Below are 13,461 nucleotides of genomic sequence, written 5' to 3'. Positions count from 1 at the left end.
CATCCTTTTTTTTTTAGTGTGGAAGCAAGTCATCCTCGTATCGAGGAACCGTCTATGATGATGACAGAGATAGGAAGGGTTTCAGTAGCAGATGGGCTGAGGCGGGGCGGGAATGGGTGATGTTACATAAGAACATAAGAAATAAAAGCAGGAGTAGGCCATTAGGCCCCTCGAGCCTGCTCCGCCATTAATAAGACCATGTCGGAGCAGGCTCGAGCGGCCGAATGGCCTACTCCTGCTTCTAATTCTTATGTTCTTAAAGTAATGTCCAATCAATTAGCACTGACAAGCCCAGGTCCCACCTTCCAATTGATCTGATTGGTTCCAAAAGAATAATGGTAAGGATGTGCTTCCTTATTCAGTCAATCTATCCATAGGAACTGACATTAGACTAATAGGTCTATAATTTCCCGTAGAGGCTTTAGCAGTTTTCTAATCCAAGAGGACAATCCCCGAATCAAGTGAATTTTGGAAGATCATGAATAAAGCTGTCATGTATTTTATTACTATTGTAACTTATGTATAAATTGACTTAAATTGTATACTGTGAGAAAAATGACCATTAAGTAGTGAACTTGTGGGAGACACTCTTAATTTAGATTTTTAAATATAAAAGGGGAAACTCCACCCACCTTCATCCCTTGAGTGCTAACTAATAAAGGACTAGTCACAGAGTAACCTTCTCTCAAAAAAAAAAGTCTTTATTATATAGTATAAATGTACATGAGGCCCATGTTTGAGAGAAGGTCACTCTGTGACTAGTCCTTTATTAGTTAGCACTCAAGTGATAAAAGTGGGTGGAGTTTCCCCTTTTATATTTGAAAGTCAATGGGCCCAAGTTTCGAGCTGCGCCTAGAACGGCGCAGTCCCGACCTGGACGCCCGTTTTTCGCACCACAAAAAAAACCCTCCAGATTCTCCACCTCCCTGCAGGTTCTCTGGCCTTTGGCGCGGCGCAGCGCAGCACGAGTTGTAGGGGGCGTAGCCAGGTCCCTGCGCTGAAAACAGTGCTGGGACCTCTGCACATGCGCGCTACAGTGGGCACGCAAGTGCAGTAGCTCCAAGCGCCCGAAACTGTGTGGGAAGGACCCGAAGCACGCAGCCCCTAGCCCTGGCCGAATGGCCTCACTGGGGCTGCGTGAATAAGGCTCCTCCCACGCCCAGCTCCTGCTTCCTCCCGACCCGACTCGACTCCCGCTTCCCGTCCCCGGACCGGACCCGACACCCGCTCCGGCTGCCCCCGGACTGGATCCGACCTGACATCCCTCCCCCCGACCTGATCTCCCTCTCCCTTCCTCCCTCCCCCCACCCGAACTGAACTGACCTCCCTCCCACCACCCCCCCGACCCGACCCAACGCCACCTATCTGTAAATCTGGTGCTGGGGACGGGCCCTGCCCGAAGTCTCGGGCCCGGCACGTTCAGCCTCCCTCCCCCTTCTCCTTCCCCCCCCCCCCCCCCAATCTCCTTCCTTCCCCCCCCCCCAATCTCCTTCCTTCCCCCCCCCCCCCATCTCCTTCCTTCCCCCCCCCATCTCCTTCCTTCCCCCCCCCAATCTCCTTCCTTCCCCCCCCCAATCTCCTTCCTTCCCCCCCCCCAATCTCCTTCCTTTCCCCCCCCCAATCTCCTTCCTTTCCCCCCCAATCTCCTTCCTTTCCCCCCCCCCAATCTCCTTCCTTCCCCCCCCCCCCAATCTCCTTCCTTCCCCCCCCCCCCAATCTCCTTCCTTCCCCCCCCCCCCCAATCTCCTTCCTTCCCCCCCCCCAATCTCCTTCCTTCCCCCCCCCCCAATCTCCTTTCTTTCCCCCCCCCCCCCTCCAATCTCCTTTCTTCCCCCCCCCCCTCCAATCTCCTTTCTTCCCCCCCCCCCCAATCTCCTTTCCCCCCCCAATCTCCTTTCCCCCCCCCATCCCGTCCCTCCCCCTACCCCCCTCCTCCCCCTCCCCTCGCTGTTAGAAACACAGACACTGACAGACAGAGAATGAGAGACACACAGATTGACAGAGACACACTGAGGGGGGCATCCCAGCACGCTGTTGGAGGGCTCCCGGTGCTGCAGTTGGTAAGTAGAAAATGTTTCATTTATTGATTAAAAAAATGTTTTTATTTCTTATTAATTTTTTTTGATTTATTGGTTGATTTATTGATGTATTTATCATTTATTATTGATGATGGCTCTTTATTTGTAAAACTGAAGTGTTTAATGTTTGTAAACTTCCCTTTAAACCCCCCCCCCCCCCCCCCCCACCATTCCCTACGCCTGATTTGTAACCTGCGCCTGATTTTCTAAAGTGTAGACAAGGTTTTTTCGAGCGTACAAAAATCTTCACTTACTCCATTCTAAGTTAGTTTGGAGTAAGTTTTCACTGACGAAACTTTGAAAACAGACGTAAGTGGCCGGACATGCCCCCTTTTGAAAAAAAATTCTGTTCCAAAGTGAAACTGTTCTAACTGACTAGAACTGGAGCAAACTAAATGATGAGAATTCCGATTTCTAAGATACTCCGTTCTACACCAGTTGCTCCTAAAAATCAGGAGCAAATCATGTGGAAACTTGGGGCCTAGGTTAGGAGTGTCTCCCACAAGTTCACTACTTAGTGGTCATTGTTCTCAGTGTACAATTTACATAAGTTTATATATGGGTTATAATGATGGTCGAATACATGACAAAAGCATCTACAATTTCCTCACCGACTTCTTTTGACAACCTGAGGTTGAAGCCATCTGGCCGTGGTGATTTGTCAATCTTCAATCTAATTATTTTCTCCAATTATCATTTTCTGTTTACTTGCAATAAATCTAGTAAGTTCCTCCTATTGATTTATTTTTAGTTGTCCTTGTGTATCTGGTACTTTATCCTTGCCCTCTACTGTGAAGACCGATGCAAAGTAATAATTTAGCAAGTCTGCCATTTCCTTATTTTCAATTACCATGTCATTTGTGTCTGTCTTTAGGTGCCTGCATTACTCTCAGCCACCCTCTTTCCTTTCATAGACTTGTAAAACTCTTTAGTGTTGTCCATGATAGCAGGTTTTTTCTTGTATTCCTGTTTTGCAGCTCTTCCTACTGTCTTTATATCCCATAAATCGCTCGCAATGCCCGTGATCTCCACGATTTCACCTGCGTCAGTTTTTAAGAGGGTCACTTTGCCCATAGCCGCCCTCTTTCTCTCAATATGTATAAAACATGTTTTGATGGCCTGGCTTTTCCTGGGAGTTTCGATGATAGAACCTCCGGCCACCTCGAGCACGGTCCTCTTGATTTAGGGCCGGTTCTCCCTGATCTAGCAGTTCTTGTTCCACCCCCACCACCAGCACCACCACCTCAGTGGAATCCAGCATAAGGTTGGAGGTCAGTATGCCCAGTAACATGAGAGGGATACTGCACTTCAGAAGGGTGCAAGTGGGCGCTACCAGTGTAAGCCAGGGAAGCAGCCTGGAAGGTCAAGTCATTGTTCTCCCAAAATGTTCCATGAACTGACCTCTAACAAAGTGCGCTGAAGGGGTGTGAAACTGGTTTTCCCTGGTGGGTGGGCGGGCGGGGAGAGGGGTTGGGGGGGGGGGGGCCGGGGGCGGAGAGAGGAGCAAGGACCCCACCCTCTCCATGTGGCAGCAGGCCACCAAGTTTTTGGGCCTGTGCGTGCAGGCAGACATCTGTAGTGGGATAGGAGCCCACCAGGTGACCTCCCAGTGACCCCACATGCTACGTTGGGGTCAGTGCAGGAGGGCACTGCTGGGTGCGATCCCGCTGTAGCTGGCAGGAATGTGGCCCATGCACTTTTGGGGCCAGGATGTTATAAAGGGGAACTACAGCAACAATTAATCTTCTGATTCCAGTATTTCATAGAATCGTACACTGATAAATACTTTATCATCTTCAATACCTGCTGATCTAATCGGACTATTTTTACGTTTCAGCGGTAAATGATAATGGGCCCAATTTGATTGCTTGCAGCATTGATTCTGCAATTTGTTGTAGATTCTAGCCCAGAAGTTGCACGAGTGGGCGTGGGGTGCAATGACGGCATTGTTGAAGGAGGAGGAGGGGGGGGGGGCAGTAAATTAAGGCACATCCTGGATCTGACAAATTTCTGCTCCAATGATTGAAAGCTATGAAACTGCGCTCCATGGGACAGCGCTGTTTCTGCCTGCACCCCGATGAGGGGGGGAGCGTTCTGAGGCTTATCCAAGAATCTGACCTAAAGCGTCCCCAGTAACACCTGCATCTGCTGAGAAGGCACAGGTCCCATTATGGCCTACAGGCAAAATGTGAGTCGGTCCCAGAATCAATCGGGCCTGCAACTACATTTCTGTTAATACCAAGGCAACACAAAAGCAAAATACCGCGGATGCTGGAATCTGAAATAAAAACAGAAAATGCTGGCAATCTCAGCGGGCCGGGCAGCATCCGCCGAGAGGAGCAGAGTTAACGTTTGGGGTCTGTGACCCTTCATCAGAACTGGAAAAGTTCACGATGTAACAGATTCTTGAGGATGTGCTGGGGCAGTGAAAGGGGGAGGGGAGGAAAGAACAAAAGGGAAGGTCTGTGATAGGATGGAAGGCAGGAGAGATTAGAGACAAAAGGGATGATGGGCAAGAATGAGATGGTAATGGCACAAGTTAGGAAGCAAAAGATTGAGTATAGATGGGATGTGAATGGCAGAATGATCACCAGCTGCCATGGCAAAGAGAAAAAAACTAAGGCCCTGCCCTCTCTTTGAGTACTTGAGTATCTGAAGCTATCTCATTGGTTAGTGGGTAGCAAGACAAAGCCTGCATCAGTCAGCACTCCTAACGTTAACCCAAGTCTTTTTTTTCTTCACAGGGACTGGTGACAAATCTTACTTTGGCTTCAAATATCCTGACTGGCTGGACCATCTACTCATTAAACATTGACGAAGCTGTGAAAAGTGGCTACTTAAATAAACTCAAGAAACTTGAGAGGCTCACTGCTCCAGCGGAAGTTAATGTGCCGTCCTTTTATTTAGGTACCTTTGTGATTCCAAGTGGAATTCCTGACCTGCCTCAAGATACATACCTTAAATTTCCTGGATGGTCCAAGGTAGGTGCAAGATTTGAATGAAATCTCTAAAAGCAGTGAGCAATGGAGTAGGCTTTACTCAGTAATCAGCTAAAACAGGAAGAGTATGTAATGCAACCCATTTCATGCATTACATTTGTCCCATCTGTTCATCCGTCCAGTTACTTTCAGTCACTAACTTGACTTATACATCACTTTCAGCAGCTTGGACTGTTTGTATTCAATACCAACGCACTACAAAAGTCAAAATTCTCAAGACTTTACCCTTGAAAATTAATTGGCCATCATTTGACTGCAGTAATTTTGTTGGATTTTGTACCCTTCTCGAATCGAAAGCTCTTTTTGTGAGATATTGGCAGACAGCGTTCTCTTTATTAGATTGGGAAAAGGTCTAACTCTTTCTAAGCCTGTCTCCTCTCTAATTAGACTAGTTTCAAAATTTGCAGATGACATGGAAATGTATTGAACAATGAGGAGGATAGTAACCGACTTCAGGAGACTGGTGAAATGAGCAGATCGAATTTAACGCAGTGATGCATTTTGGTAGGAAGAATGAAAAGAGGCAATATAAACTAAATAATACAATTTTAAAGGGGGAACCAGAACAAAGAGACCTGGGGTTTACTTACACAAGTCTTTGAAGGTGGCAGGACAAGTTGAGAAATGCTGTTTAAAAAGAGCATACGGGGTATTGTAAACAGGCATAGAGTACAAGAGCAAGGAAGTTCTGCTAAACCTTTATAAAACACTGGTTAGGCCCCAGCTGGAATCTTGTGTCCAACTCTAGGCACCGGAAAGTCAAGAAGTGTTTTGATAGAGTAAATAAGGAGAAATTGTTTCCGGTGGCAGAAGAGTTGGTCACCAGAGGATACAGATTTAAGGTGATTGGCAAAAGAACCAGTGACGAGATGAGAATTTTTTTTTTACGCAGCAAGTTATGATCTGTATTGCACTATCTGAAAGTGTCACTGAAGCACATTCAGTAATAACTTTTGAAAAGGGAGTTGAATAAATAATTGAACGGGAAACATTTACAGGGGTATGGGGAAGGGGCAGGGGACTGGGCTCCTTCTGTGATGTATAATTCTAGATTTCTAGACTGGGGTGTATATCTATTTCTCATTAGATTGGGTGAATGCCTGTCTCCTCATTTGATTGGGCATATGAATACCTGTCTGCTCGCATTCGATTGGATGAATGCCCATCTCTTCTCTAATTCGATTGGGCGAATGTCTGCCTCCTCTCTCATTCGATTGGGCGAATGCCTGTCCCCTCTAATTCGACATTTGGAAAAGCATAATTCAATCAAGCAGAGTCAGCATGGTTTTATGAAAAGGAAATCATGTTTGACAAATTTGTTGGAGTTCTTTTGAGGATGTAACGAGCAGGGTGGATAAGGGGGAACAAGTGGATGTGGTGTATTTGGATTTCCAGAAGGCATTCAATAAGGTGCCACATAAAAGGATTACTGCACAAGATAAAATTCACGGGGTTGGGGGTAATATATTAGCATGGATAGAGGATTGGCTAACTAACATAAAACACAGTCGGGATAAATGGGTCATTTTTCGGTTGGCAAACAGTAACTAGTGGAATGCCGCAGAGATCGGTGCTGGGCCCTCAACTATTTATAATCTATATTAATAGAAAAGCAAATTATAATTTAAATGGAGAAAAATTGGAAAGTGCTGCAGTACAGAGGGACTTGGGGATCCTTGTGCATGAAACACACAAAGTTAGTATGTAGGTACAGCAAGTAATCAGGAAGTAAAATGGAATGTTGGCCATTATTGCAAGGAGGATAGAGTATAAAAGCAGAGAAGTCCTGCTACAACTGTACAGGGTATTGGTAAGGCCACACCTGGAGTACAGCGTACAGTTTTGGTCTCCGTATTTAAGGAAGAATATACTTGCTTGGAGGCTGTTCAGTGAAGGTTCATTAGGTTGATTCCGGAGATGAGGGGGCTTGACTTATGAAGATAGGTTGAGTAGGCTAGACGTATACACATTGGAGTTCAGAAGAATGAGAGGTGATCTTATTGAAACATATAAGATAATAAGGGGGCTCGACAAGGTGGATGCAGAGAGGATATTTCCACCATAGGGGAAACTAAAACTAGGGGACATGGTCTTAGAATAAGGGGCCACCCATTTAAAGCTGAGAGGAGAAATTTCTCTGAGGGTTGTAAGCCCCAGAGAGCTGTGGAGGCTGGGTCATTGAATATATTTAAGGTGGAGATAAACAGATTTTTGAGCGATAAGGGAATAAAGGGTCATGGGGAGCAGGCAGGAAAGTGGAGCTGAGTCCACGATCAGATCAGCCATGATCTTATGATATGGCGGAGCAGGCTCGATGAGCGAAATGGCCTACTCCTGCTCCTATTATGTTCTAATGAAAGCTGGTTAACCAACAGGGAAACTGGAGGTTTTCACCTCCATTATTGTATCAGACGTCCATTCCATGTGTTGATCAATCTTTGTGAGCAGAAGATCTTCCTGGTATCAAACTGTTTTGAGCCTATGTCTCTTTGTCCTACTTTCACAATTTAATTTAATTTTCTGGATTTACCTTTTTCCATAGAAGTTATTACTTTATGCACCTCTAAAATCGTCTCTTGGGCACCTTCTTTCCAGGTTAAGAAGCTCATGTTCCTGTAGTCAGTCTTTCCTTATAACATGAGAACTTTACATCATTCCTTCAGTGTCTCCTTTGTTCCTCGGCAACCAGAAGTGGATATAGTGTTCAAGGTATGGCCGGACCAGGGCACAGTACAGTTTGATCACAGGGATGGTGGGGATTGCTGGAAATACAACACAATGCTGGAGTCACTAACAATTTAATTAAAAATATATGAAATGGAGATTTATGATGATGTGAAACTGGAGAATGACAGTCATCTATGCTAATGTATCAATCAGCCCTCTATCTCTCATATGCCTCAATTATCTATCCAGTTTGCTGTTGAACAGAGAACCAGTTGTACACAGTAGCCCATTTCCAGGCAATGAAGATGACATACCTTTCTGCTGAAAATGTTTGTTGTCATCCAAACAAAATTGTCAATGTCTCAGTTCTGATCCAGGATTTAAATACCCAAGGCCTAAAGACAACAGATGTCTTTGAGGTGCTGGAGGATGTCTCCAATCATGCAGTTCCTACATCTCAGTCTTCCCAGTTCAATCTTCACTGACCAGAGAGGCTGCTATAAAGTAGATTGCTTTGAATGCCATTGTGTTACTCGTATTGTAACCGAAGCCTACCATAACGACACTTGACTCCAACACCTCTCTTCCGTAGTCCAGCTGGGTGGGACTGCACTCGCCTGGTTCAATTCTTATCTCTCTAGTCATAGCCAGAGAATCACCTGCATCGGCTTCACTTCCTGCTTCTGCATTGTTCCCTCTGGATCCCCCAAGGATCCAGCTTGGCCCCCATCGATTTCTCATCCACATGCTGCCCCTCGGCAACATCATCTGAAAGCACAATGTCAGGTTCCACGTGTACACTAACGACACCCGGATCTATCGCACCACCACCTCTCTCGACCCCTTCACTGTCTCTTAATTTGTGATGCTGCTTGTCCGACATCCAGTACTGGATGAGCAGAAGTTTCCTCCAACGAAATATTGGGAAGACCGAAGCCATTGTTTTCGGACGCCGCCACAAACTTAGTTCCCTAGCCACTGACTCCATCCATCTCTTTGGCCACTGTCCAAGGCTGAACCAGGCTGTTCACCACTTTGGTGCCATACTTGACCCTGAGATGACCTTCTGATGACCTTCTGATCACAGAGCTGCTCCATCAGCAAGACCACCGACTTCCAACTCCATAACATTGCCCGACTCTGCCCCTGCCGCAGCTCATCTGCTGCTGAAACCCTAATTACCATGACTTTTTTTTTACCTCTAGACTTGACTATTCCAACGCTCACTTGAACAGCCTTCCATCTTCCTCCTTCCATAAACGTGAGCTCCTACAAAACTCTCACAAATATCCTAACTCAGACCAAGTGCCGCTTGCTCATCACCCCTGTACTCGCTGGCCTACACTGGCTTCCGGTCCGGCAACGCCTCCATTTAAAAATTCTCATATTTGTTTTCAAATCCATCCATGACCTCGCCCCTCGTTATCTTGTAACCTCTTCCAGCCCTACATCCCTCTTGAGATCACTCCACCATGGGCGGCCGTTCCTTCAGCTACTAAGCTCTGGAATTCCTTCCCTAAGCTTCTCTACCTCTCTATCGTCCTCTGAGACGCTCCTTAGAACCGACCTTTTTGGCCGAGCTTTTGATCATCTGTCCCAATATCTCCCTACGTGGCTCGGTGTCGAATTGTGTTTGACAACGCTCCTGTGAAGCACCTTGGGATGTTTTGCTACGGTAAGGGTGCTTTATAAATGCAAATTGTTGCCATTTTCCTCATGGAGTCGGGTGCCCACCTGAAAGGGCGTGTTGCACGGGGAATATGGGTTAGGGTTAGGGTTAGGCATAAGCTTGCTCATGCAGTAATACATGAGCAAGCTTCAGCTCCAAGTACATCAGGGGTTGAGTACAGGTCAATGAAGGTCTATTCTGACCAATAGGATTAGCATCTTATGCCCCTCGTCAACTATTCTCCAACCTGCAATACCAGCATTTTGCCTTGCAGCATATTGCTTTAGACGTACCTGTGTTTTTTAAATCCATATTTGTTTAATAATAGTAGACTGTTGCCTTCATGCACTGCCAGTGTGCTGTCTGTTCTCTACGTATCAGACATAATCATTTCGAAAGTTAAAAATGAGCTTTAAAATACAAAATAGCAATGAATTATTTCCTCTAATTTTTTAGGTTGGTCAGGCTTCTTTTTGATTTTCTAAGATTGGATAGCTCGTTTTGTAAGTGAGGTTCCTATCACCAATAAATACTATGAATAGAAAGTTTTGACTCGAAGCATCAGATTGAGGGCAGGTAAAAAAGAATGTGAAAAGAACCAGTTTAAAACACTTAGTCGGTTGTATACTTACAGATGTTATCAGAGTTGTGTCTTCAAGGTGTTGGGACAGATAACCGGTTTACGTGCTGATTTAGTTGATAAAACTTGTAGCTTGTGTCTGCAGTGTTTGGAAAGTTGACTCAATAGTTCACTCTGGTAGTTTCGAGGGTTTTATCATTGTATTCCCAGCAGTAAATGTGAACTTTTGTTCTGCACTGCTAGACACGAAGGCTGCACAGGGACACTTTTTAAGTCCAAAACTCCTCTTCAGATTTACAAGAATCCACAAACCCGTTTAGCTTCGAGTTATTTTTCATTATAAAGTGCATTATCATAAATGTTCATTTCAGCAAAGAAAACTTACATTAAAATAGTGCTTTTCACGTCCTCGGGACGTCCCGAAGCATTTCAAAACCAGTTAATTATTTTTTTGAAGTATAGTTTTGTTGCGGGTAAATGCAGCAGTCAATTTTTACACTGTAAGGTTCCACAAACAGCAATGAGATGAATGACCTGTCCATCTGTTTTTTTGTTGGTGTTTGTCATGTATTCAATTGTCATTGTAACCCATGTATAAACTGACCTAAGTTGTACACCGTGAGAACACTGACCACTAGGTGGTGAACTTGTGGGAGACACTCCTAACCTGGACTTTCAGGTTTAAAAGGGGAAGCTCCACCCACCTTCATCACTTCAGTGCTGGCAAATAAAGGTTACTGGTCATAGTGACCTTTTCTCTAGTATGGGCCTCGTGTGCATTTGTACTGTATAGTAAGGACATATTAGTGTTGGTCAGGACGTTAGAAGAACTCGCAAGCTGTTATTTCAAGAGTATCAATTTTTATTTTTTCACATACCCCTGAACAGGTAGACAGGGCTTCGCTTTAACGTTTAAAGTTTAACCCCCTCAATGCTGCACCTGAGTGTTAGTCTCGATTCTGTGCTCAAGCACAGTGAGGAGCACTCTCACCTTATACAATATAAACAATGTACAGCAAATCGGCTGATCTGTAGCCCCCCCCGGAACAAGATTGTTGAGTAAAGATTCAGAGCTGTGGTCAGTTTCTCTCACAATCAAGAGCTGTCCATGTTGTGGACCTTAGTTACAGATCTGTGCAGCATCAAACAGTGCTTTTCTAAAGCATCATAACTAAGGCGCAGGATCCCAAGGCTGACGTACAACCCAGCCCAATTTCCTGCTCCCACAAAGTTGCAAACACTGACATATGCGCTTCGCTAACCCAGGAACCTTGGGGCCATTAAGTTTAGTTGTGGAACCTATAATGGTTAGCACTTTATTTCTCTTCTGAGAGGTTGAAGGTTAAGTGTGGCTCAGTGGGGAGCACTCTTGCCTCTGAGTCAAAAAGTTGTGGGTTCAAGTCCCACTCCAGGGACTTGAGCATGAAAAATCTAGGCTGACACTCCGGGTACAATGCTGAGGGAGTGCTGCACTGTCGGAGGTGCCGCCTTTCGGATGAGACATTAAACCGAGGCCTCGTCTGCTCTCTCAAGTGTATGTAAAAGATCCCATGGCACTATTTCGAAGAGCAGGGGAGTTATCCCCAGTGTTCCTGGCCGATATTTATCCCTCAATCAACATAACAAAACAAAAAAGAGATTATCTGGTCATTATCACATTTCTGTTTGTGGGAGCTTGTTGTGCTCAAATTGGCTGCCACATTTCCCACATTGCAACAGTGACTACACGTCAAAACTCACTTAATTGGCTATAAAGCACTTTGAGACATCCGGTGGTTGAGAAAGGCATCAAACAAGAAATTATGGGTGCATGCAATAAGGGTGCAGCAGTTATAATGGGTGACTTTAATATGCACATAGATTGGGCTAGCCAAACTGGAAGCAATACGGTGGAGGAGGATTTCCTGGAGTGCATAAGGGATGGTTTTCTAGACCAATATATCGAGGAACCAACTAGGGGAGAGGCCATCTTCGACTGGGTGTTGTGTAATGAGAGAGGATTAATTAGCAATCTCGTTGTGCGAGGCCCCTTGGGGAAGAGTGACCATAATATGGTGGAATTCTGCATTAGGATGGAGAATGAAACAGTTAATTCAGAGACCATGGTCCAGAACTTAAAGAAGGGTAACTTTGAAGGTATGAGGCGTGAATTGGCTAGGATTGATTGGCGAATGATACTTGAGGGGTTGACTGTGGATGGGCAATGGCAGGCATTTAGAGACCGCATGGATGAACTACAACAATTGTACATTCCTGTCTGGCATAAAAATAAAAAAGGGAAGGTGGCTCAACCGTGGCTATCAAGGGAAATCAGGGATAGTATTAAAGCCAAGGAAGTGGCATACAAATTGGCCAGAAATAGCAGTGAACCCGGAGACTGGGAGAAATTTAGAACTCAGCAGAGGAGGACAAAGGGTTTGATTAGGGCAGGGAAAATGGAGTACGAGAAGAAGCTTGCAGGGAACATTAAGACGGATTGCAAAAGTTTCTATAGATATGTAAAGAGAAAAAGGTTAGTAAAGACAAATGTAGGTCCCCTGCAGTCAGAAACAGGGGATGTCATAACGGGGAACAAAGAAATGGCGGACCAATTGAACAAGTACTTTGCTTCAGTATTCACTAAGGAGGACACTAACAACATTCCGGATATAAGAAGGGTCAGAGGGTCTAGTAAGGAGGAGGAACTGAGGGAAATCCTTATTAGTCGGGAAATTGTGTTGGGGAAATTGATGGGATTGAAGGCCGATAAATCTCCAGGGCCTGATGGACTGCATCCCAGAGTACTTAAGGAGGTGGCCTTGGAAATAGCGGATGCATTGACAGTCATTTTCCAACATTCCATTGACTCTGGATCAGTTCCTATCGAGTGGAGGGTAGCCAATGTAACCCCACTTTTTAAAAAAGGAGGGAGAGAGAAAACAGGGAATTATAGACCGGTCAGCCTGACATCGGTAGTGGGTAAGATGGTGGAATCAATTATTAAGGATGTCATAGTGCATTTGGAAAGAGGTGACATGATAGGTCCAAGTCAGCATGGATTTGTGAAAGGGAAATCATGCTTGACAAATCTTCTGGAATTTTTTGAGGATGTTTCCAGTAGAGTGGACAAGGGAGAACCATTTGATGTGGTAAATTTGGACTTTCAGAAGGCTTTCGACAAGGTCCCACACAAGATATTAATGTGCAAAGTTAAAGCACATGGGATTGGGGGTAGTGTGCTGACATGGATTGAGAACTGGTTGTCAGACAGGAAGCAAAGAGTGGAGCAAATCGGTACTTTTCAGAATGGCAGGCAGTGACTAGTGGGGTTACCGCAAGTTTCAGTGCTGGGGCCCCAGCTGTTTACACTGTATATTAATGATTTAGACGAGGGGATTAAATGTAGTATCTCCAAATTTGCGGATGACACTAAGTTGGGTGGCAGTGTGAGCTGTGAGGAGGATACTATGAGGCTGCAGAGCGACTTGG

General features: G+C 45.3%; 1 protein-coding gene across 3 annotated transcripts in view; it reads left to right on the top strand.

The window, feature by feature from the left end:
- LOC139257940 (beta-galactosidase-like) overlaps positions 1–5,189 on the top strand; it is a 75,970-nt gene extending 70,781 nt beyond the window's left edge. The window contains exon 13 of one of the 3 annotated variants that reach the window (XM_070874684.1): positions 4,823–5,189. In XM_070874684.1, the coding sequence (XP_070730785.1) occupies positions 4,823–5,080 (258 nt within the window). In that variant the 3' untranslated portion in view covers positions 5,081–5,189. The remainder of the gene's footprint in view (positions 1–4,822) is intronic. The other 2 variants (XM_070874682.1, XM_070874683.1) reach the window with 2 other exon arrangements.
- The last annotated feature ends 8,272 nt before the right edge of the window (positions 5,190–13,461 follow it).

The sequence above is a fragment of the Pristiophorus japonicus genome, unplaced genomic scaffold (assembly GCF_044704955.1).
Source record: "Pristiophorus japonicus isolate sPriJap1 unplaced genomic scaffold, sPriJap1.hap1 HAP1_SCAFFOLD_937, whole genome shotgun sequence".
Lineage (NCBI taxonomy): Eukaryota > Metazoa > Chordata > Chondrichthyes > Pristiophoridae > Pristiophorus > Pristiophorus japonicus.
Note: the sequence above shows the minus strand (reverse complement) of the source record. Positions and strands in the feature narration are given on the sequence as shown.